Source organism: Eubalaena glacialis, chromosome 2, assembly GCF_028564815.1.
Source record: "Eubalaena glacialis isolate mEubGla1 chromosome 2, mEubGla1.1.hap2.+ XY, whole genome shotgun sequence".
Classification (NCBI taxonomy): Eukaryota; Metazoa; Chordata; class Mammalia; order Artiodactyla; family Balaenidae; genus Eubalaena; species Eubalaena glacialis.
Genome location: NC_083717.1, coordinates 26,021,095 through 26,047,599, shown reverse-complemented (window position 1 = coordinate 26,047,599; position 26,505 = coordinate 26,021,095). Strand labels below are relative to the sequence as shown.

Sequence of the window (26,505 nt, the reverse complement as noted above, 5' to 3'; positions counted from 1 at the left end):
GTATGAAGTGCCCAACAATACCTTCTTATAAACTGGCCTAGACTTCCCAAAAGAAAAGAGGTGGCGAGACTTTTGTAGATTAAGAGAATAAAGGGAAACAACACAAAAGGCAATGCTTAAACTAGTTTAAAAAAAAAGAAAACAAACCACTCCTACACAGCAATATACAACATTCTTGGGATCACTGGGGAATTTGAATATAGTCTGGATATTATGGTTAATTTTCTTAAGTGTGATAATGGTATTATGATTATGTTGGAGAATGTTGCTCTTCACAGATGAATGCTGAAATATTTAGGTCAAGTATGTCTATTACTTTCAATGGTTCAAAACCAGTAACACAAACAGACATGAAGCAAAAAAATATTCCACTGGTATTATTCTTTCAACTTTCCTATATGCCTGAATATAGAGAAAAAAGCTTTTTGATATAAACATTAAGTTTATTTCATCAAAGTCACTATTTTAAAAGTAACTGACAATATCTATATATCTCCTATAAAGCACAGTACAGCTCAGATTCATACACGTGGATGGTGAACAAACCCCACACAGAGAAATAAATATACTTAGTAAAACACACTTTGGAAATGCTTCATGTGCTCATTTTCTAAAGAAGTAGGAAGCACGGAGTATAGCAAAAGGAACTAAGCGTTGACATGGAAATACCTAAATATCCATCAACAGAGGAATGGATAAAGAAGATGTGGTACATATATGCAATGGAATACTACTCAGCCATAAAAAAAGAATGAAATAATGCCATTTGCAGCAACATGATGAACCTAGAGATTATCATACTAAGTGAAATAAATCAGAAAGAGAAAGAAATACCACATGATATCACTTGTATGTGGAATCTAAAATATGACACAAATGAACCTATCTACAAAATAGAAACAGACTCACAGACACAGAGAACAGACTTGTGGTTGCCAAGGGGGAGGGAAGCTGCGGGAGAGATGGAGTGCGACTTTGGGATTAGCAGATGCAAACTATTATATATAGAACGGACAAACAATAAGGTCCTACTGTATGGCACAGGGAACTATATTCAATATCCTGTGAAAAACCATAACGGAAAAGAATATGAAAAAGAATATATATAGGGCTTCCCTGGTGGCACAGTGGTTAAGAATCCACTTGCCAATGCAGGGGACACGGGTTCAAGCCCTGGTCTGGGAAGATCCCACATGCCGCGGAGCAACTAAGCCCGCATGCCACAACTACGGAGCCTGTGCTCTAGAGCCCGCGTGCCACAACTACTGAAGCCCGTGCACCTAGAGCCCGTGCTCAGCAACAAGAGAAGTCACCACAATGAGAAACCCGCACTCCAAAACGAAGAGTAGCCCCTGCTCGCCGCAGCTAGAGAAAGCCTGTATGCAGCAACAAAGACCCAATGCAGCCAAAAATAAATGTAAATAAAATAAGTAAATTTTAAAAAAGAATATATATATGTATGTATAACTGAATCACTTTGCTGTACAGCAGAAATTAACATAACATTGTAAATCAACTGTACTTCAATAAAATAAATTAAAAGAAAAAGGAACTAAGCTTTGGAATCATATAACCTGGGTTATCAGCCCGTCTCCGTGATCTTAAGCCCACAGAAACTATTTTGCCATCTAAAAAATGGGGATAAAATCTCTTTGAGTGACTGGGAAGATAACTAAGACTATGTGGAAAGCACTGGCACTGTGCCTGGCGTATGTTAGGTCTTCATCAAAAGGTACCCTCCATGCACCCTGTCAAGTCTACACTCTATTAACTTCGAGAGAGAACAGATAACTGCTCCAGATGGCAACAAAAATCACAATTTAAATTTCTACAAGCCCCAAACTAGGAGCTCCTGAAAATTATGATGTTACAGATAATCTATTTAATAAAACAAAATTAAAACCATCTATAAAAAAGTAGAGATTCACAAGTAAAAGACTCCAAGTACAAAAGGGACATTAATTTATTTTAATACTTACATCTTCCAGCGGTGTTATAGATGCACTCTCTCCTCCATAATATGGGTTTCTATCCATGTGAAGAACTTTCTTTCCATTCACTGACATTATACCTGACAGGATACATTCCTACAGGGAAAGCGTAAGTATCTTCAAAGGAAGGAAAATGCTACTGCATGTTTCAAACAGATAATTTTTACAAGCCTGTCATTAAACATTCTTTTAGTAATTAATACTTATGTATATGCAATAAATGATGTAATTTTTAAGGACAAAGCCCTAAAGCAACCAGGGTTCAAAGTGTGTTCTGTGGCCCCTCTGAGTCCCAAGGTTTAAACTATTTTCATAATAACACTAAGACATTATTCATTTTTTTCCCACTGTGTTACACTTGCACTGACAGCGCAAGATCAATGGTGGATAAAACAAATTAAGGCGGTGGCTCTAACTGCACTAGTCATTATATTCTTCACCACAAGGCACTCATGGTTTAAAAAAACAAGGCCAGTTTCACTTAAGACTATCCTTGATGAAGCATTAAAAATCACCTCTGTTAACAACATCCCTCAACACCCATCTTTTAAATATCCTGTGTAGCAAAACGGGAAGTTCACATAAAGCAATTCTGGCTCAAGGAAGGCCTTTTGTGCGACTGATTTGTAAGCTGAACTAGCTACTTTTTTCATGGATCATCTTTTTTTTAAATATATTTATTTTTATTTATTTATTTTTGGCTGTATTGGGTCTTTGTTGCTGCGTGCGGGCTTTCTCTAGTTGCAGCGAGCAGGGGCTACTCTTCGTTGCGGTGCGCGGGCTTCTCATTGCTGTGGTTTCTCTTGTTACAGCACACTGGCTCTAGGTGCGTGGGCTTCAGTACTTGTAGCATGCAGGCTCAGTAGTTGTGGCTCACGGGCTTAGTTGCTCCGCGGCATGTGGGATCTTCCCGGACCAGGGCTCGAACCCGTGTCCCCTGCATTGGCAGGCGGATTCTTAACCACTGTGCCACCAGGGAAGCCCCATGGATCATCATTTTTAATTGGAAAAATAACTGACAAACTATGATTACTCAGACTTAGGATTTCGGCAGACATTTTCTCAAAAATGAATGTCAAGGAAAATAACCAACAGTATTTGTTGTCAAAAATGATAAGTCAAAATTCTGAATGAGGGACTTCCCTGGTGCCGCAGTGGTTAAGAATCCGCCTGCCAATGCAGAGGACACAGGTTCGATCCCTGGTCCGGGAAGATCCCACATGCCACGGAGCAACTAAGCCCATGTGCCACAACTACTGAGCCTGTGCTCTACAGCCCACGAGCCACAACTACTGAGCCCATGTGCCACTACTACTGAAGCCCACACACCTAGAGCCCGTGCTCTACAACAAGAGAAGCCACCGCAATGAGAAGCCGGTGCAACCAAGAGTAGCCCCTGCTCGCCACAACTAGAGAAAGCCCGCGCGCAGCAACGAAGACCCAACACAGCCAAATGTTAAAAATAAATAAAATGTATTAAAAAAATTTTTTGAATGAAAATTTGAATTTTGGAACGCTTATATCCACCACCATGGGTACATCAGATCCCCAATACTTAAAGCACTTTTCATACAACATCAGTGATATTAACAAATATGAGCTTTTGATATGGCATAATGAAATGTGTCAACAATTCAGAAGACCTGCACTACTAAGTAAAACAGTACTTTCCCAAGTGACCAATGAATGATGTTACAAAATCATACAGGAGGTTAAAAGAGAATTCAAAGTGCAAGCTAGATTAACGGATTTTAATGTAACGGAATAAGAAATGTTCACTGATGTGGTTTCAAATTTCATATTGCAATTAATCTTTAAAAATACCCTGCCACTTGTGTTTAGGTGTAAATTATAAAAGGATACCCACAACAATCTGAAAGGCTATTAAAATACTCCTTTTTCCAACTATACATCTGTCTAAAGCCTGATTTTCTTCATATACTTCAGCTATGACAAAAATTATGAAAGACTGAACACCAAAGCAGATAAGAATCGGCTATCTTTTAAACTAGATATTAAAGAGATGTGCAGAAAATGTAAAACAACCATACTCTCCTCAGAAATTTTTTTGTTTTGGAAAACAGTTATACTTCAAATAATTGTTATTCACGTTAACATGTAATGAGTTTATCACCGTTATCTTTAAGTGAATTAATAAAAACCATTTTTTAATTTCTCAGCATTGATTTCTAATAGGATAAATATTGATAGATACTTTTACAAGCAAAAGCTCTTCAAGGACCTCAATTTTTAAGACTCTAAATAGATCCTGAGACCAAGAGTTTGAGAACTAGAGCCCTAAATGAAGCATCCAAGATAACCATTAATCAACTGACAATCAACAGAGGATTATAAACCATCACTCTCAGTAAAAAGGTAAACAAAGCGTGAATATACTAAGACATACCAAATCAAGATGGGGTGGGGGAGCAGTCAAGAAAGTCAATCCAATTAATGGATTAATGAGAAGACACACAGAGATGGGATACTCATTCACCCAGAACCATTATACCAGAGTTTAGGTGATGAGAGCTTTATTTTTTTAAATGACAAAGGAAATTCTCTGTAACTTTATAAATCCTAGTGCTCCTCAAATTTATCCAAGACTCCAGACAACAGAGAACAAGCTCATCCCCCTAGAAGCCTGACTCTGAAATCTTTATTTTCAAAAATTCATACATATCTCAAATTCTCCTCCATAATGTACTATTCATTTTAATATTTTAAAAATATTTTAAATTAGTTACTGTCAGGTTCAAATTTTACTCCAAGAGGGTGCATCATTTCTTTAGATCAAGAAACATTATGAGCACTCCAGGCCACCTCCAGCCATAACCACTCCTCAGCCCCAGCCACGCTCATGACTTTTAAGAGCAAAGATTTTTCTACCTGTTTTTGAACTCTGAATAAATGGAATCCTGTAGTATACACTTCTTGTATACACCTTTTAGTCAACATACGTTTACAAGATTCATCCATGTTTTGTTTGCAATAGAAATTTTCTTACTCTCACTGCCATACAGCAAGGGTCTCTAAAGTACAGGAGCCAAATCCAGCCTGCAGGCTGTATTTGTAAATAAAGTTTTACCGGTAAACACCCATGCCCATTCATTTACATATTAGCTGTTTTCACTGTACCACAGTGGAACTGTAGCTGTGAGAAAGACCACGTGGCCTGAAAAACCTGTGGACTTTTACAGGTTTGCCTAGCCCTACCAACAACAGTGGATCTCAAAGAGAGCTCCTGATTAGGTATCACCTGTGAACTTGTTAGAAATGTAAATTCTAAGCAGATTCTGAAACTTTACTTTGCATCCACATCACCGGGACAGCTTGCTAAAACAGAACGCAGGGCCCCACCCCCAAAGCTTCTGAGTCAGCAGGTCTGCGGTGGAGCCTGAGAATCTGCATTTCTCACCAGTTCCCAGGTGAGAATACTGCTGGTCCAGGACCAGTTTCAAGAACCACTAGTAAAGCAGTGCTGCTCAAACTTTATTAAACACCTGGGGATCATGTTAAACTGTAGATTTTGATTCAGTGTATCTGGGGTGAGGGGTGAAACCGTCTGCACCTCTAGTAAGTTCTCAGGTATTGCAGAAGCAGTTGATCCATGGACCACACTGCGGGTAACAAAGCCATAGGAGTCTTTTGAATGAATACTCCGCACAGATATTCCACAACTTATTTATCCATTCTATTACAGGTGGACATTGGGATCGTTTCCAGTTTGGGGCTGTTACAAATAATGCTCTATAAACATTCTCAATGTGTCTTTTATGTATGCACTTGTTGGATAGATATCAAGGAGAGTACAGATACTGCCAAACAGCTTTCCAAAATGGTTGTACCAATTTCATATGCTGTGTCAGCAGTATATGAAAGTCTGTTGTTTCAAATCCTTGCCCAACATTTGTGTTCTGGCCTTTTAATTTTAGTCATTCTAGTTAGGATGTGGTTTAATTTACATTTCCTGACAAATAATGAGGCTGAGCACTTTTTCATAGTTTACTGATAATTGTAGTATCTTCTTTTGATAAGTGCCTATTCATATTATTTGCCCTTTTTTTTTTTTTTTTTTTTTTTTTTTTGCGAGGGCTTTCTCTAGTTGCGACAAGCGGGGGCCACTCTTCATCACGGTGCACGGGCCTCTCACTATCGCGGCCTCTCTTGTTGCGGAGCACAGGCTCCAGACGCGCAGGCTCAGTAGTTGTGGCTCACGGGCCTAGCTGCTCCGCGGCATGTGGGATCTTCCCAGACCAGGGCTCGAACCCGTGTCCCCCGCATTGGCAGGCAGACTCTCAACCACTGCGCCACCAGGGAAGCCCTATTTGCCCATTTTTAAAGTGGGCTTTCTTTTTTTTACTGCTATATAAAAATTCCTTATATATTCTAGATATTTAAAAGTGCTTTATTGGTTATATATATATTGCAAATATCTTCATCCATTCCACAGCTTGACTTTTAACTTTCTTAATGAGGTCTTGATAAACAGAACTGAAAGTATTTTAACTGTAAAAATTAACTCCAATATTATCAAAAGCAAATCACTTGCTTAAAAAAAAAATCTAAGGAAGCACTAACATATGATTCAATATATTATATGAAAATAGAATAATATTTACAATCCCAAAAACAGATTATGACATAAACAGAGGAAAACCAAATAGTCACATTTCCATTCGACAAAAGTAGACTTCACGGTTCAACTTTTGGAAGCAAAATCACAGCAAGCAACTTTGAGTGTTGCACGGCTTCTATATATAACTTTTCAAACTCCACTGCAAATAAGCATGACCCACTCCCTGGACCATGGCTCCAAAGCAAGCACTGAAGGCTGAGGCCTAATAAAGGACCCAGTAATATAAAGATTCAGCAGTCCAAAGAGATGATACTAACTACCTTTAAAGGCATCACTTGGAGCAAATATATTAAAAGCTAATTAATAATTTGCAGGTTCACTGATTCTTCTAAACCCATCTATAAAAGATTGCTTTTACAATGCCAAGAGAATACATAGAAGCACAAATGTAATACTTTAAATTTTACTTTACAACATGGGATGAAGTCATTAATTCACTGATAAAACCAATCACATCTGAGTATAGAGTGTGTATTAATGATTCCAAAATTTTAGTATCTTCCCAAATTAACAACTCAAAATTAAAATCTACTATTATCTGGTGAATACAGAATAAAAAGCAAAGCACATCAAAGTCAGAGAAAATACTCTAAGTGAATTTCCTTTTTTCACACTAGAAAACCTGGACCATCCAACATCTATGTCAAGAATACTGATAACTTTTACCAGGAAACATATATGAATGAATATTAACCAACACATTAGTTTTAAAACTAACAGATGAGAGTGCTCCACACTTAATTTCGAGCTCACCCACAACTGACCTGAACAGGATAAGAATATACAGACTCACAACCAAAATAACTAAAACTGTAAAACCATCTTCAGAATCCAAGTTTTTTTGGTGTTTTGCTTGCTATTATGCCTTATTTATTTTTTATTTTTAGGGCTTAGAACATATTAGGTGCTCAGCATGAATAAGTGAACAAATGCATGCATGCATGCATTAATGATGCACACAGGATGCCTGGCAATCTCAGGTGGGTCTTTCATCCAAACTGAGCTCAGGCCCAGAATCCAAGTTCTTTAAGATAATGGCATCTGCCACCCAACTGGCTCTTCATGTTGGCCTACATAAAGAGGTAACCAGATTAAATGTTTGAAGTTCAGCTGCAGCAAAATTCTAGTCTGTGCAGATGTGTGGGTGGGGTGATGGTCAGGAAGGATCAAATCAGTGATACTGAGGCTCACTTCCCTTCAGCACCTACACATAGCGCTAGGTTTGCAATAATCAGAGTAACTAACTCAAACGGACAGCACCTAAACACACTAGGCGAAGTACCTCTTACGTAGTGAAGCAGCCTGTATGGTGTTCCCATATATGAATTGTGACGAACCTAAACAGAATTGCCAAGGCCACTGGTACTAAATAGTATCCCAGTATCCTGGAAAAGTTAATGCCCACCCCCCTTCCTACTTAGAGGGCAACTCAGGCTTGGAAGAGAATAGAACCAGAGTACGTTAATATTCTGATGTAAAAGAAAAAAAAATTCTGATGTAACTTCCAAGTGACCAAACTAAACACTGTTAACACTCTAACTCCTCCTGCATTTTAAAGTTCTGGAGTGATTTAAAAAAGAAAAGAAAAGAAAGAAACAGAAAGTAAATGCACACAAAAATGTGATCAGGAAAACAAGGTACCTAATAACTCATCTTAAAGAAAAGTGCCTTTCTACTTATCTAGAAAATGTATTAACTAGAAAACTTTTAAATCATTTAATTTCAGTGGTATACGTCTTACAACAATAACAATAAAAATGGATGTTAGTTTTCAGCAGAACAAGTGTTTCTTTAAATGTCTCTGTCCCTCTAATGCATCTCATTAAAAGCTGTCAAAGATAACTTTTCTTGAAATTTGGCTCTAATTAGATCATTCCTGCTCAAAACCCTCTCTCGTTGGCCAAGAAGATAAAATTCAAACTTCTTAACCTACTATCTTCAGCATCCTTGGTGATATACCTTCTTTCCAACACTGTTTCCATTACACCTCTTCATACCTTCTGTTTCACACAAAATAAACTCCCTATCCCCTAAATATATATCCTTTTCTTAATACTGACTTACACTGCTCTCTCTGCCTAGAAAATCATTCCTCCTCATGTTCAAAACTTACCAATATTTTTTAAAACTTTTTCAGTTTTATTGATATAATTGACATACAGCACTGTAAAGACTTAAGGTGTACAGCATAATGATTTGATTTACATACAACATGAAATGATGACCACAGGCTTAGTGAACATCCATCATCTCATATAGATACAACATTAAAGAAATGGAAAAAAATTTTTTCCTTGTGATTTACGCTCTTAACTTTCATTCATAACATACAGCAGTGTTAATTATCTTTATCATGTTGTACATTACATCCCTAGTACTTATTTATCTTATAGCTTAAGTTTGTTCCTTTTGATTACCTTCATCTAATACCCCTTCCCCCTACCCTGCTTATCAATTATTTTTAAAAGCCAACTTAATAACTCCTTCTTTATGCAGGTTTTTCTGATTCCCCTGTCTGAATTCCCACATGTGTGAATTCCCTTATGGCACTTAGTACTTTCTCATATTAACTCATATTATAGTTAGCCCCACACGAGAAGAAGGTACTCATAAACAGGTGTGTTTGCCTTTTTATTGCCCATAATCGAGCACAACAGCCACAGGTAACTGAAATTGAGTAGGGCATTACTCCATTAAGTCTTTAATCAGGTACTGTGAGAGGGGACATAAAGGTAACTGCAGGGTATCATGTATGCGAGCCAAACGTTTACCTAGCTGTCTTTCCAACCAAATGTCTCACTACTACCTCGAAATGCTGAAATATGTCTGACTTTACTTCTATTCTACTGGACCAGTATGCTTAAGGCTGATTTAAAATACAGACTGCCTACATAGTATTTATACCTTCCAAAAATAAGACATTTGCACACATTGGTCCTATGATCACTACTGCAGTGGACAGAAAGTTGTTTGTCCACAGAACTCTAACAGCAATGGCAAGGATTTTCAAGGAGTAAATATAAAAAGCAATTCAAGATTTTTAAATCAGGTACAAGAACTCCTCTCTGAAGTCACAAAATTTTAATAAAGAGAAAGAAGGAAAAGTATGGCTGGGATGTAAAACAATGTTTTAAACAAATACTGCTGAGAATAATCCGGTTACATATCACTAAAGTGTCCTTTTTGATTCAAAACTCCTTACGAAAATTACCATGTAGCACAAAACAAAATACTGCTGGGAAGCACAAGCAGCTGTGGAGCTAGTTACCCTTATTTTATTATTTATTACTATTTCTGAGAAGACTCATGAATTCATTGCCAAGCCCAAAGTCAATCAGAAACAGCAAATTAAGTGGTCAGAGGCTGTCGACAGTCACCAGCCTAACCAGCAAAGTAAGCAAAGAGGAAAAAATGAAAAGTAGACGGTAGAACTAACTCCCAAAGCTGAGCAGTCTAAGAGGACTTAGTAAGGAGACCAAAGTTCCTACAAAGCTCCCTAGGTCTCAATGGCTTCATTATGTTATAGCATAACAGTAATTAATCCTCCTGATGTGAAATCTTTGTTATCAAGTACATTAACTATGCTCCTTAGTTTGTTAAAGAAGTTGTGATACCATTTGAAAGGTTTTTATCTAAAAGTTATGGTTGTTTAAAGGGATAGCCCTCAATTCCTTAAAGAACTCAATTATATGAAATATTCCATTTCTCCTAGACAGAATGAAGATTTTGCTCTAGTATATACTAAATTGTTTTATGCCTTCTTTAGCAAAGTTACTATCAATATTTGTGCACTATTATGACCTTATTTTAGATGTAACAATCGATACAAAACAGTGACAACATTAGGCAACACAGAGAAACCCCAACACTTCCTTACACTTTATATTAAAAGTAACAAGTTAATCGTACTAAAAAATGCACTGACACACAGGCATCATGCAGTATTTGGTACCCACAACTGATAGCACACACCTGTTTTTAGGTTCTTAAATCTCAGGCACTAAATATTTATAAATCAAAAATTAAGTAAATGGTATGTTCACACCAAATACTCAAAATTAATTATAATTTGAGGTGATCTCTTTTTTTTAAGTAATCAAAACTTTGATTTTGATTTAACTTTGGTGATCTCTTCATTTAAGTAATCAAAGTCCCTGTATCACTAAAAATGAGGGTATAAGATTTTATCACTATCAAAATTATCCCGGGACTTCCCTGGTAGCGCAGTGGTTAAGAATCCGCCTGCCAACGCAGGGGACACGGGTTCGAGCCCTGGTCCGGGAAGATCCCACATGCCGCGGAGCAACTAAGCCTGTGCGCCACAACTACTGAGCCTGCGCTCTAGAGCCCGCGGGCCACAACTACTGAAGCTCGTACGCCTAGAGCCCGTGCTCCGCAACAAGAGAAGCCACCGCAATGAGAAGCCCTCACACCGCAAGGAAGAGTAGCCCCGCTCCGCCACAACTAGAGAAAGCCGGCGTACAGCAACGAAGACCCAATGCAGCCAAAAATAAATAAATAATAAATGACAGCAGAAATTTATCTGATTGCTAGTTAAGTATGCATCTATCATTCACCAAAAAGGTCACAACTGATCCAAATGAAAATTTAAATAAGGTGCATTATCTTAACTTGGTTGTTATGCAATAAAACTGTGCCCTCTTTGATAAAAAGTGATACTTCTGAACTAGGCATATAGAAACCTGCATGAGAAAGGATTTGCACTTATTTGTCCGTGTTTAACTGACCTAATCAAGAGCAAATCTGAAAGACCAGCAATAACCGTAGAAAAACAGTGGAACTAACTAGCTCTTACAATATGCTGGCAGCAACAGTGCCCATTCCAGTGGGCAAAATCCACCACAAACTAATAAGCTCAGCTCAGAATCCCAATTAAGCACTTAGAAAATGAAAAAAACCACCCTGCAGTGGGTAGGCTATTCATTTAGGCATCCAACAGTCTTCCAACTCACCATCAAAAAAAGAAATTCAACCCAATAGCTCACATTCAAAATGACTAAATAGCTTTCTAGGTAAGCAATCTCATCTATTCGGTACTATTTCCTAGCCAGTCCCATTTCTTTTTCTGGACTGTTGAAACATAATGAAGCATTCAGAAATGAGTATTATCCAACAATCACCATAAATCACCATAAACAGAAAAATGACATGCCAAAAAAGTGCCATTCTACTTCCCAACAATCTTTTCCCAAAAAACTGGCCAAATGCAAGTTTGACAGTTTTCTCTTGTCCCGAGAAATCTAAAATAGTTACTTTGGAGTGTTAGCTGAAAAAAATGTTAATTTGATCTTGAGAGATTACAATGCATTTCAACAAATTTGTAGTGGTTTACATTAAATGACTCCGGACTTTGCGATCAGTTTATATGGGATACACAAGATCAAAATCAGTATTCATCTTATAAAACAAAGCAACCCAATGTCAGAATTTCAAATTTCCAAAAAACTTTTGATAACGGAAATGGTCCTCTCTTCAAATGGAATTCTTTTGCAAGATGAATAGTCTTTATTTTCTTTTAAAAGCACAAAAAGAAGTAAAACATCTGCCTGCATTATTTGCAGAATATTATCTAAAGTTCTCTAAGCAGACAGCCAGGAAAATATATTTACCATGGTATTACGCACACCATGCAGTAGTAGAGAACCTGGCCTCTAGCACCCCATCACCAACCTCTTTCTCAGGGGAAAGCCTCCAGAAGAGACAATGGAGGCAAGGACAGACCACACAGAAGGAAAAGATGGCAAAGGCCAGGTGAGAAAGGACTAGACAAATTTTGAGAAAACTCATTTCCAATTCTACAGTTGCTTAAGTGGGATGGGAGGGTGGTTAAAAGGAAAGGATAATGCTTCTCACCTGGAGTGGGGGAGGAGAATAAGAAATCTAATTTTCTCCAAAAATATAAGTTCATTGAACTTAACTACCTACCAAACAGTGATTATCCAGTGACTCGTCACCGACACTGACTAGTAGTATAGGATGAAGTCTAAGTAGGAAATGCCACTGTGATTGGCCTCCACCCTCCCCCACTGCGCCGGCTGCTTTTCCGTTTCCAATCGCGAGAGGCCATCAACCCGTAAGGGAGACGCATCAATACACCAATCCGGGCTTTTCCGGCCTCTGCTACAGCAGAGCGGACTCTCGTTTCCCACCTACTCTTACTCGGCCGTCACGACCCGCCCAAGCACCTGCCGGACCGGGCTTTCCATCCCCCGGTGTCTCCTCCCCGTCCAGACGCGCCGCCCGGCCCGCAGGCCCCGCCGCAGGCCCGGCCCGCCTCCGCTCCAGAGCGCGGCCCGAGACGACGGCGGAAACCGGCCCCACCCGGAGACCCTCGGAGGAGACGCGAGGCGCGGCGCGGCCTGCGGGGATGGGGAAAAGGGGGCTGGGCAGGGCGTGCGGCCGCCCCCCTCCCGACCCGGGACCCCCGCCTCTCCCCGCCGGGCCTCACCGTCAGGCCGGTGCCCAGCACGATCACGTCGTACTCCTCATTCATGGCGGGGCCGGGCGCGGACGGAAGCCCAGAGAAAAGAAAAGGCGCAGGACTCTAGGGGTCGGGAGCTAGGCGGCCACCCTGAGGAGGCGGAGGAAACGCTCAGGCCGGGCCCGGGCACAAGGGAAAAGGGAAGCGGGAGCAGAGGGAAAACGGAGCTGGCGAGGAGGGAGCCGGCCGCCACCTCAGACGGAAAGAGAAGAGCGGGGCGGGGAGGGAAGGGAGGGCAAGGAGGGAGAAAAGGAGAGGCGGGCGGCGACCAGGGCCTCTGCAGCCGGGGCGGGGCTTAGAGGAGCCGTCGATCACGCCCTTCCCGCTCGCTCATTGGCTAGATATCCGTCGCCCGCCCAACCTTCTTCCTTTCCTACCTCTCGCGAGAAGAGGGGGGGGCCGTGCCCCTTGTGGATTCCGGTTCTCCACGCGGCGCGCTGCCACCGTGGTTGGGGGTGGAGGCGGTCGCGCGCTGGCCTCCGAGGGCAGGGACGGGAGCGTGCTTGCGGCCGGGGGGCAGCGGTCCAGTTCGTTACTCCCGCCGCCCAGCGGGAGCTGAGGCGCGCACTGGGCCCCGAGCCTTGCCGCCGCCCTTGGACTTTGGGCCAGGACAGCGGGCGGCCGCCCCGGGCCCCGCAGACCCGGAGCTGACGCCAAGTGGACTGACCCTGGCTGCGGCTCAGCCCCCTGCGACCCTACGGCGCGCCTAGGCTGGTCTTTTGCAACTTCTCTTGCTTTTCTTTCTATCCTGCCTCGCTTTCCTGAAGGAAAATGGACCCAACATATTTTAAGGAATTCAGAAATCACTGTTTTCTCTTACTTCCCGCCCTATGTCGTCCTTGCTTGATGCATTGCCCCTTGTGCAGCCTTAGGAAATGTAGAAGAATTTTAAAAAACGAAAAACGAACAAAAACCTTCCTTTTAAAAAGTAACCCTTCGCATACAGGGGAAGGCCAGATTTGATTGGAAGCTGGTCTGCGCCTACTGAAGGCTATAACTTAAACCAGCTGTAAAAATAGCTGACCAGGATGTGCGTTGGTTTACGCCATGAGTGTAGCAGAAAAGAGTCCCTGTTTGCCTTCCATTCCCTCTACCCCTGACCGCCCGGCCCTCCAAACACACACAACTTTTTTTAGGATTCTATTTGGCATCTCCAGCTCTGGGTGAGGTGTAAGCAGTGGCTTGTGTTCTCAACCAGAGAGTAGACCCTGTACAGGCCTTCTAGAAAAGTGATTTTCCTAAAGGCCTTGACAACCTGTGTTTTCAGCCTGTGATAGGTCTGCATACTCAGCAGACAAGAGTTGGTATTTCCTTCAAGATATGCTCTCAAACATAGCTGGATAAGTGCTATTATGAATAGCATAATAGCATAAAGTGAATCTTGGTAGACGGATCTGCCTTCCTTCATGTTTAAATCACTCTGATTCAGGAAAGAATGTAACAAGTTTTTACAATGTTTCTTCACCCCTAACTATAGGTTAAGAAGGTATATTATATTGGACGATGGACCTTTTTCGGGGGGGTGGGGGGGAGGGAGAAGAAAGCTGTTTAAGTTTACAATCTTTTTTTTTTTTTAATGTTTTTGATGTGGACCATTTTTAAAGTCTTTATTGAATTTGTTACAATATTGCTTCTGTTTTATGTTTTGGGTTTTTAGCCAGGAGGCATGCTGGATCTTAGCTCCCTGACCAGGGATTGCACCCCCTAGTTAGAAGGTGAAGTCCCAACCACTGGGCCACCAGGGAAGTCCCTACATTCAATCTTAATTGGATTTGTATACATTAGTGACCAAATGAATTTTTACAAGTAGACAAAAATCAAGTGCAGAGTTACTAGACTACTGAACAGATTGTGTAACAGTGTAACTGACTTTTCTTTGGCTAAACAGGTGTTGCCTTAAGAAAGTCCTGCTGTTGCTCTCTAAGTAGTCAGGTGTCACGTGTATCTAACATGTTTACAAACAACAGGAATTTATTTCTTACAGTTCTGGGGTCTAGGAAGTACAGGGCCAAGTTGTGTCTGGTGAGGACCAGTTGCCTGGTTCACCCTGTCTTTTCACTGTGTCCTTACGTGGCGGAAGGGACAAGGGATCTCTCTGGGGCTGCTTTTATAATGTTACCTATGTTTTTGAACTGACTGAAAATGTTGACTCTTTTTTTTTAAACTAGAACCTTTTTCACATATTGCCATCAGCCTCTGAATGTTGAAGAAGCTTTTAAGCATATCAGCTGAATTATGTTGCCATGTCTTAAGTGAAGGATAGTTCATCAATACTCACATGGAGTTACTGAAAAACGTAAAGGTATTAGATAAGAGAACAGAATTTAAGGTTAATAAGGCTCCTCAGTCTGATCCCTTACACTCAAGTTTAGTTTTGTTGGCAGATAAGTCCTATGGCCCTGCAGAAGGACAAAAAAAAAAAGAACTGATCTTCAACAGATTGAGTCCATCCAGATTCCACCCCACCTATTCCAGTTGCCAAGGAACTTGGCACACAACAAATACTGTTTATGGTGCAGTGGCTTAAAAGCCACTAATTGGTTCAGTGTATCAAAGGCCACAGATGGCAGTCCCTGATAGAGGTGTGAAACCTTAGGTTGGGGGAAGTAGGTTGGTGGAGAGGAGTAGAAAACACCATCAACCTTGAAAATGTTTCAAATCTTTACACAAAGCAAGAGGAGTCCAGAGAGAGTCTTATTTATACTTGGCACTGGGGAATAATTGTTTGCTGATGTTCCTCTGCCTGCACTTCACAAAGGAAAAGACAGAGTCCAAGGAAAAGAAAATTAGAGTGAACCTTAGTCCAGGCTGTCTTTCTCTGTCCGAAACCACAACAGTTTCTCAACCAGTATTCCCCCTCCTGGGGGTTCTGACCATTATCTTCTTAAACCTTGAATCAGAGCATGTTCATGCTTCTGCCTGTGTTTTGCACTTAGAGTAAAATGCAAATTCTTGAATAGGGCCTAATAGGTATTGTTTAATCTGCCTCTTCTCCCTCTCCCGCTCCATCTTGCCGTACTTCTGGCTCACTACACTCTAAACACACTAGTCTTTCAGTTCCTAGAATCTGGTGGAGCTTTTAACCAACCAAGGGCCTTGCACTCTTGGCAGTCCTGTGGCTACCGACCCTCACTTCCCCTCCTGCACCTCTTCTCACAGCTAGTTCTCTCCACTTCCTTAAGTTTCAGCTTAAAAATCTTCCCTGACCAATTTATCTAAAGTGGGTTCCCCTCAACTTTTATTCTCCATCAGCCCCCTGCTTACTTCTTTCATTCCTTTTTTTAAAATAAATTGGTGATCATTTGCTTGTTTTTTGTCTGCCTGTGGATCAGAATGTAAACTCCCTGAGTCCTGCTGAGTCCCTGGCAAGTGATGAGTAAATATCTGATGAATGAATAAGAGACCTGGAATTTGATCCCTAGATCTACAAGGACTAAATGTGATGAAATAGGTACCAGCTCCTCTTGGTACTTTTGAAAAGCACAGCTTTTCTTATAGCAGAAGATACTAAAGTTCATATTTTAGAGGGTCTTAAAGGTAGGAATTGGCAAAACATAAATCTGTTTAAAATCAGGATGGCTAATGCTGAAGATAAAACATGATAGGATCTAGAAAAAAATTTAATGAATTTCCAAAAATATATATTTTCTAGTTTATGATAGATCATTTACTCCCCCATCCCGACCCCCAAACTCTTCATCTGCCCGTGGTCTCCATCTCAGCAGTGACTGGCTCCACCCTGGGCCCAAACCAGAATTCTAGATATCGTCCTGATTCTGTCTTCTTTCTCTCCTTCCACATATATTCCTGTTTTCTTTTGCTGTGTAACAAACTACCCTAAAACTTAGTGGCTTTAAAACAAACAAACCAACAAACGTAGTGGCTTAAAACAACAGTGTACTATTACCTCTTATGGTTCTGTGGGTTGAATGGGCTCAGACGCATGGGAATTGCTTGGGCCTGGGGCTGGGGCTGGGGTCATCTGAAGGCTCTAGTGGTCTGGATATCCAAGATGGCACACACATGGCTGACAGTTGTTGCCACTGTCGGCTGGGAGCTTAGCTGGGGCTGTCAACCAGAGCAGCTATATATGTGTGACTTCTCCATTTGGCTTATACTTCTCAAAAGTATGGCAGTTGTGTTCCAATAGTAGAAATTCCAAGAAGCAAGAAATCAAAAATAGAAGCTGCAGGCCTCTAAAGCCCAGAACCTGCCACAGTGTCCCTTGTGCCATATTCTTTTGTCAAAGCAGTTACAGAGCACACCCAAGTTCAAAAGGAGGAGCTATAGAACCCAGCTATCAGTGGAAACAGTGTCAATGAATTTGTAGCCACCTTTAATTGGCCACAATGCCCCATTATGTTCTGGCCATTCCACCTCATAAAAAGCCTTCCAGTCCCGTCTCTTCATCCTCACAGCCACTACCCTAGTACCGGCCACCATCAAATTCTCTCCTAGATCATTGCAAAAGCTTCCTTCCGTTTAGTGGTCTCTATATTATAGCCCAAATGATCTTCATAGAAAGTGACTGAGTTGACCATGACTTTAAAGTCTTTCATGGGTCTCCATTGCTCTTAGCATAAAGTTCAAACACCTGGTCATTTCCTAAGAGGAGCCTGAATGATCTGGCCCTCAATTACCTAGTCAACCAAATCCTCACCCCAGCCCTCCTCCACCGTATTTTCTGATCCATTGCTGTATTCGTTAGTTTCCAGTCACAAAATCCGAGCCGCTCTAGGTATTTTAAACAGAGGCAGTAAAATATATGGAATTGGTTTCAAAACTTGTAAGGGCTGGAGGGGCAAAAAAGGTGACCCAGAAGTGAGGAAGTGCCTGGGTACTAGGCTGGAGCAGAAGGGAAGTATGTTACCCAATGCTCATGATTGCTGAGCTGCTCAGGCTGACCCACTGCCGGTACTGCCACTGCAGGGCCACTTTGCCACCACTGCCCCAGGAGCCCAGGAGTGCCCCCCACTCACTGATGCTACTGCTGCCCCCTCCCCCAGATGCTACAAGGGCAGGGAACATGGCTCCTCCCTCCCTCCTGCCTCCAGTCTCCTACCAGCGCTTCCCCTCGGCAGCACCTCCCCAGAAGCGCCAGAAGCGAGTTGGCAGAGGGATCTGGTTGGTGTACTCTGCTGACTCAGCCTCCTGCAACATAGAGAAAAGCAGGCATGGAGCCAGGAGCCAACAGACAGCTGATCAGAGAGCTAAATGCTTTTGCGTTCCGTGAACTCACCAGGCTCTTTCCCTTCTGTTTTTTGTTTGGCCGCACCGTGCCATGCAGCATGCGGGATCTTAGTTCCCCAACCAGGGATTGAACCCGCGTCCCCTGCAGTGGAAGCGTGGAGTCTTAACCGCTGGACCGCCAGGGAATTCCCCTCTTTCCCTTCTGAACATACTTTTCCCTCTATCTGAAATGTTCTTTCCTTCTCCTTCTACTTGACCTTGCTTTCTCCTGCTTGTTAGAATTCTCAGTGCAGATGTCACCCGTTCCAAGAATCCTTTCTTAATGCCCAGTCGGGGTTAAACTCCTTTATTCTGGGCTACACGGTTCTACCAACCCTCTCTTGACACTTGTCACCTGAGTGTTTACTGCTCTGTAGTCTTACTAAGTTGTATTCCTCTCAAGGGTAGAACGCTCCCTTTTCATCCTTTTGTTCCTTACCACCTAAATCGTAGTAGGCAGTAAATAAATATGTAATGCAAGGCTTAGAATCTGGGGGATAATTATGATGGCCTCTCAATGGTCTGTGAGCCCTCAGATTTGTATGCAAAATATAGTGCTTATGTGAATTTTTCCAGAGAGAGGATCCACCATCAGATTCCCAAAGGGATCAACAACTCCTAAATGTTTAAGAAACTGTATATATGGATAATGGAATGAACTCACAATATTCCTAAAATGTAAAGAGAAATGTAACTTCCAGGAAGAAACTGAGTATCAAAGACCATTTCAGTGTCTTAGCCTCCATCACAACTTTTATTGAATTCCTGTATATACAGAAGTAAAATCAGTACCAAGACTGATGATGTACATGGAAATACAAAATAATATGCAAAATAGAAATCATTAGCAAGTGTAATTATTAGCAGCTCTGCAGAGATGCTTTGTATATGGACTGGGAGTTGGTGGAACTGGGTGGGGCTCAGGTGTGGTGGCAGGACAGGTAAGCCAGGTGTCCTGATTCCCAGAAGAATCACAGGCACAGGGCAGGCATGTTCTAGACTCCTTTGCCCTTCAGGAAGATTCAGCTCACTCTAGCACCTAAGTGTAGAGACCTCGTGGGATGAAGAAGTAATGACAATTAACTATTTCATTTCACATATTTGTTCCATCCTGAAAGACTAGACAGATCTCTAAGCTTCCCAAGCCTTAATGTTGCTTAGGTCACTTTAAAACAATTCACTTTCCTGGTGGCGCAGTGGTTAAGAATCCGCCTGCCAATGCAGGGGACATGGGTTGAAGCCCTGGTCCGGGAAGATCCCACATGCCGCGGAGCAACTAAGCCCGTGCGCCACAACTACTGAGCCTGCGCTCTAGAGCCCGTGAGCCACAACTACTGAAGCCCATGTGCCACAACTACTGAAGCCCGTGCGCCTAGAGCCCGTGCTCCACAACAAGAGAAACCACCATGATGAGAAGCTCGCGCACCGCAAAAAAGAGTAGCCCCCACTCACCGCAACTAGAGAAAGCCCAGGTACAGCAACGAAGACCCAACGCAGCCAAAAATAAATAAATAGATAAATTTATTTTTAAAAAAACACATTCACTTGAATGTTTCTTGTATTAACTTAAGTTACTTTGGTTTCAAATAACAAAAACCATGTCAAGCTACCTTAAGAATAAAAGGAGAATATATTAGAAGGATAAAGGGGCAAAAATGTAGTCAGGGGTCTGGAAGGAACAGGAATCAGGAACTGGAAGGCTGTCTCTGAGCTCAGCTGCCCTCTGTCCGGCTTCTCCGCTGTCCTCTCCCTGTGGGTCCACTCCGCTTCCCTTGGATGAAGAAGGGAGACGGCGGTGGGCAGCCCCACTCACCTGAGTTACCCGATGCCTGTTCAGGGGCTCACCTGGAGCAAGGTTTCTCAGCCACACACTGCCGACACTTAGGCAGGTAATTTGTGGTGGGGACAATCCTGTGCGTTGCAGTGTGTTTAGCAGCATCCCTGGCCTCTACCCACTGGATGCCAGCATCCCCGAACCCCCATCCCAGCTGTGACCATCAAAATGTCTCCAGATATTGTCAGTGTCCCCCGGGGTGGGGGTGGGGGGCAAAAATCAATGCGGGTGAGAACCTCTAAACCAGACTATCTAGTTTTTCATAATTCAGCATCAAATTTCCAGAAGAGAGAATCGGATTGGCCCAGCTCGAGTCTGTGTCCAATTCGACCCAATTAACTATAGCCAGGGCATAGGGTCACGTGGCAGAAATATGGCTGCCAGGAGTCCACCCCTGTGGGAGGGGTGTTCCATTCCCAGAAAAGAGGGATGGACAGATATTCTAGGAGGTGTCCATTACATTTCCCTAACCCTAGTGAGGTGTTCTAGCCTGGCTCTCTGTACTATATTTGTATGTGGTTTAGGGGAAATTTTTCTCAGAGATATATTTATGATATCTATATACCTTTAATGTTTAACCCCCAATCTTCCACTAGAAGGCCTTTGAAATAAAAATATCTAATTGTTTTCATTTATTTCTTCAATAATTACTTACTGTGTCTCCTCTGTGGCAGGTGCTGTGCTAGGCCTTACTGAGCTTAGATTAGGTCCTGTCTACACAGAGGTTATATTTTAATTCCAGACTAATTTAATGGTTATAATAGTATAGTCCTACTTTGGATTAGCATTGCTTTTGTTTTCAAAGCCATTTAACCTTTGATATCTAATTACTATTTTTAATGTTAACGTTTTAAAATCAATTCTCTTCTTTATACCACTGTGGGGCTGTCTGCCTGTCAGATGGGAATGCTGGACTTGGTCTTCTTGCCAGCAATTTGTGAACAGACGCCTGTGTTTTACTGGAATAGTCACAGTTTGACCACTGACTCTCAGATGCCCATGGCGCTGGGAAAAAATTCCAAGGTCAGTCTTGACTCCTACCAGAAAAAAAAATAACAAAGTGTCAGGAAGAACATCTTGTCTTTTCTCAGATAACAGAAAAATTAATTATTGGGTTAGCTGGCAAATAAGGATCCACTATGCAGTGATGGCCACATAGAATGACTCTGTTTGATTAAAAATAAGCTAGGCTTGGGGCTTCCCTGGTGGCCCAGTGGTTAAAAATCCGCCTGCCAATGCAGGGGACACGGGTTCGAGCCCTGGTCCGGGAAGATCCCACATGCCGCTGAGCAACTAAGCCCGTGTGCCACAACTGAGCCTGCACTCTAGAGCCCACAAGCCACAACTACTGAGTCTGCGTGCTACAACTACTGAATCCCGCGTGCCTAGAGCCCGTACTCCACAACGAGAAGCCACTGCAATGAGAAGCCCGCGCACCGCAACGAAGAGTAGCCCCCGCTCGCCGCAACTAGAGAAAGCCCGCGCGCAGCAACGAAGACCCAACGCAGCCAAAAAAAAAAAACGAGCTAGGCTTACAGCTACTAATCTCTTCCCACGTCCCCAAACAGTGTGCTGCTCCTCCAGTGCCTTGTATTCTACATCAGCATCTCCCAGTGCACTCAAGATGCTTTTCCTGGAGAGAGTTCCAGGGTCATGTAAGTTGAAGTGCTGCCTTTTATACCCTCTCTCGGGAGAGCCACAATGAAGATGTAAGGGCTCTAAGGCGTTCTCACTGCCATAGCCATTTAGGAGAGAAATCGGCAGTATTTAATAAATTTAACATGCGTAAACCCTATATCCCATCTCCCTACTCCTGCGTACGTATCAAAAATCAGTTTTCTGGTGTGTAAGAAGAGGTGTTAAAATGTTCATCGGATACCAGTATGTAGCAGCAAAGAGTTGGAGGTAACCTTCCTGCAGCAATCAGAAGGATTAATCTACAATGTAGCCAAGTGAGGGAAGCTGAAAACAGAATGGGATTCCCAGTACAATGCCATTATTGTAAAACTGTAAATCACATGCATCTTATACATTGTTCAAAATATACTTATGTTTAAATACTTATGTTAAGTTGAATTGCAATGGCACTCATTAGAGAGCAGGTGCACGTATGGGATGTCACCGAGTCCAAGCTCGTACTGCTCGCCACACAACAAGCCCATAAATCGAGAGACGAGGTTTTGGGGCAAGGAATAGCGACTTATTCGGAAAGCCAGCTGACAGAGAAGATGGTAGACTAGTGTCCCAAAGAACCATCTTACCCGAGTTAGAATTCATTCGGGCTTCTTTAATGCTAAAAGGGGAGGGGAGGTGGCTGATTGCTGCAAACTTCTTGGTGCCAGAATCCTTTGTTCTTGCAGCTGTCCATGTAGCTCTGGTCACAATGTTCCTATAAACCTCCACCAAGACAACTGTTATTCTCTGTTCTGCAACTTTTTATCTCTACATGAAAAGAAAAGTGTTATACCTTTAAAGGTCAAAGGCTTGAGAATGGGCTACCCCATAAATTTCCGGCTACAGGCAACATTCTTTTACAAAAGGTGCAGAGCCAGCATGACTAAGCACAGGCAACAGAGCCCAAAAGTTAGAGCTAAAGGAACAGATCCAATATGGAGTCAGGTTTGTTCTTCTCTGTTACAGGGGAGCGGAGGCGGTGGGGGGGGCGCACAATAATAAAATAAAAGAAGGAACATGAGATGATGTTTCACAGACTGAACACATGCCTTTAATCTGACTCCTTCCTCAAAGTCTGCTAAAATGGCAATAAGGGAATAAAAAAGGATATAAACCCGTGAGTTCAAAGAGAATATAAAAGGAGATCAGCCGTTGAGAGAAGCTGATGGAATTTTTGAAAGATCGAAAGCAGATGGTAAAATCTAACTGACTTTACAGACCAGAGGAAGCCAAAACTTCAGAGCCTGCACAGAGGTAAGGCATTAAGAAGCAAACGCATTCAAGCTAGAAGACCCCAGAAAACCAGAAGTTAGGGGGAACCTCAAAGGCCAGGCCGTGCACAGGGGTGAAAACAGAACTGGCTGGAGGTACGGACAAGGAGCAGTGGGTTCCTGGATCCCTCCTTCTCCCCCCGCCCCAACAAAGGCAGGCAGTTGAGTCAGCAAAGTCCTGATTCTGACACACTAGACACACAGAGAAAAAACACACCACAGCTGAACAAATGGGATTCGCCGGGCCCGGTGCTCATAGTGCGGGAAGCAGGAGGTACATGGGAAATCTCTGCACCTTCCACTCAGTTTTGCTGTGAACCTGAAACCGCTCTAAAAAATAAAGTGTAGGAACAAAATAATAATCATAATAAATAGAGAGTTTTAAAATGCTTTGGGATAGATTCTCATTTTAAGAAAATAAAATATAGCATTTTCACTTGAGAAAATAAAAGGAATCCAAATGGCGCTTGTCAGGTGAGAAAACTGCGATGCAGGGAGAGTGACTATCTCCCTGGCTATGACATGGGGGGTGGGAGACATGGCCTGGGCCCCTCCCCCTCCCCCCTCCCCCCCAGTACCGCTGGTTCCAGGTGACCAGCGGCCCTACATCCCGGCAGCGGTGGGCCTGCAGCAGGCTCACTGGTTCCTCTGGTGTTTATGGCCGCAGCGGTTTACCTGCTACTCGGGTGAACATCTAAAAACATCTGGACCTTTCCTCTTCCGTGGCAATAAAAACAACTTCCAAACAGGGTCAGGGGGGTCTGTGCTGATGTATCAATCTGTGGACCTGAGCTGTAGCCATTTTACTCTTGCTGTTTCATTCACATTCAGGTGAGCTTATCATCATGTTTATCTTGTTTTTGTTCCGTCATAAGGCTTTCAGTTCTCCCCACACTTCCCTTCGAACAGTGTGGAGCCGCAGGATTCTAGAATAGACGGAAAAGGATTTTGGAGGCCCCACTCAATCTCCCCATTTTATGGATGAGGAAACCCATGCCTAAGAAAGTCTCAGTAGTTTTTACCTCTAACCACCATCTGTCAGTTAATTAAGTTACATTTCCCTGCCGGTAGAATCCCATCAGCATTGTGTATACGTGTTAACACTTTTTCTTTTTTTTTGAAGTATAGTTAACTTAAAATGTGTTAGCTTCAGGTGTACAGCAAAGTGATTCAGTTATACACGCACACATATATATATCTTCTTTTTTAGATTCTTTTCCATTATAAGTTATTACAAGACATTGAATATAGTTCCCTGTGCTATAACAGTAGGTCCTTGTTTATCTATTTTATATATAGTGGTGCGTATCTGCTAATCCCAAACTCCTAATTTATTTCCCCCCGGCCCCTCCCCATCCACTATCATTGTGTGTTTTATGAAAGCCTTGCCTTATGCTGTGAAGATTTTACTTTGGACCCAGGGAATCTCTTCACCTTTCAGCCCTCTGACCTACAAGGTTCGATTCACACTCAGAGCTGTCCGTGTGCTTCCTCTCTGCTTTCCAGGGGACCTGAGCCAGCAGGCCCTGCCCCACTGGCTGTGCTTCCCTGATTACCCTACTGGTCAGCACAGAAGGAAAACACCCAAAATGCAAGTTTAAAAAAATATGCATGGGCTTAATGTATCCTTGAGGCCTAGTGCATCTCTCAACAGCATTTCTTTCACTGTTTTAAGCAACACTCTCTTTTAAGCAGGAGCAAGGGCTTGGGGTTCAGAAGCTGGTCAGCAGCTCCTGGTCACCCCAGGTTGTGAAAACACACCCTCTGGTCAGCTCTGCATCTCTTGCCCACGCTTTCTCTTCTTCTCCCTCTTCCCTGTTTCTCTCTCTCTCTCTCTCTCTCTTTTTTTGCCTTATTTCTCCCCCTTTCTTGGGCCTTTCTTCCCATGGCACCTTTGACACTTTCCAAGCCACTGATGTGAGGTCAGCTCTTCCTGTGTGTGTTGTTGGTGTGATGTAATGAAGTGTTTGTTTCCACCGCCTGGAACGTGCAGTAGGTCCCCGTCCCCCCTCCTGTCTCTGTCTCTCTCTCTCTGTGTCTCTCTCTCTGTGTCTCTCTGTCTCTGTCTCTCTCTATCTCTCTGTCTCTGTCTCTCTGTCTCTGTGTCTCTCTGTCTCTGTGTCTCTCTGTCTGTCTATGTCTCTGTCTTCCTAGCACTGTCAGGTGGTGGGTTTCTAGGGGCTCTGTCTCTCTCCGGGGGCTTTGCTCACTTCAAGGTGCAGAGTAAAAGGGCCTGGGATGTGGATGGAGAGCGTGCCTCGCTGCGCGGTCACCCTTCCTGCTGCTCATCCGAGTGCCTCCCGGAAAACAGCTCTGAAGATTAGCGTGCTCATCAAACAGCTTTATTTGCATACTGGGGTCACAGGCACTTGTCCTGTGGGAGGCACCTGGGGATCCTGTGTTGCACAAAGACCATCCCACCCTTCTTGTCATACGTGAAACTGGCCTTGACCTGCAGCTCAGCTGGTGGGCAGGAGAAATTCTTGGGCAAGTTCTCACAACCTTAGAGCCTAATGTTTCTACGGTGTCAGAACACCAACACTGCAATTCACCCTTAAAAAGTCAGTGGTATATATTTTTATTAATTTTTGATTTCAAGATAACACACATAGTTTAAAAATAGTCAAATAAAACTTGAGTATACAGTGGAAAGTAGCATGTGTTCCTTCCACCCCAGACCTCCACTTCCCACTGTTTCTTATGTGTCCTTCCAGAAACATTCTGTACATATACAAGCATAAACCCATGTTTATATTTGCATGGTAGCTTATTTCACCAAGGTGACAAAATCGAGAAGTCTGCCAAGGAGAGCTGAGTGGGAGGATGACACTTGCAGTGATGAGCAAGGAGACATCGGGGCCACGGAGAAGATGCAGGGGATGGGGGGCCTGGAGGACAGGTGCAGGGACTCTGCCCAGGAGACCCACCTGAGCAGGACAGGGAGGGAGGCTGCCGACAGCGTCAGGGACTGCTTCTCGAATCAATAGTGTGGAGACGCAGGGAGATGGGAAGGGGAAGACATTAAGGGAAAAAAAACCTATTTGTAACAGTTTCTGGCCCCTTAGATCAAGAGGTTACGGGTACCACTTGTAACACAGGCCTTTCCAGCCTCCTTTTATGTCAAACACATCAAGAATGCCCTCGTGCGGGCTCCGGCTGTGGATACATCAGCTCAGGCCACGGAGCCAGTATCTGCCTTTTTCCACAACTTGGTTTTTTTTCTCCTTTCCTTTCAAAATGCTTCTTTCCTCGTGGCCACCTAATGCTTTTCCACGAGTGCTGGCATGAAACTTCATAACTGTTTCCAACCAGAAGGAACAATCTTCCCTTTAAAAGGTCAGGACTCTTTGGTGACAAACACGATT

General features: G+C 42.8%; 1 protein-coding gene across 1 annotated transcript in view; it reads right to left on the bottom strand.

The window, feature by feature from the left end:
- Positions 1-13,384, bottom strand: part of GDI2 (GDP dissociation inhibitor 2) — a 43,993-nt gene extending 30,609 nt beyond the window's left edge. The window contains exons 1-2 of the mRNA XM_061179627.1: positions 13,100-13,384; positions 1,980-2,087 (exon numbers count right to left, since the gene is read on the bottom strand). Coding sequence (XP_061035610.1) covers positions 1,980-2,087; positions 13,100-13,144 — 153 coding nt within the window. The 5' untranslated portion in view covers positions 13,145-13,384. The remainder of the gene's footprint in view (positions 1-1,979; positions 2,088-13,099) is intronic.
- Between the last annotated feature and the right edge of the window lie 13,121 nt (positions 13,385-26,505).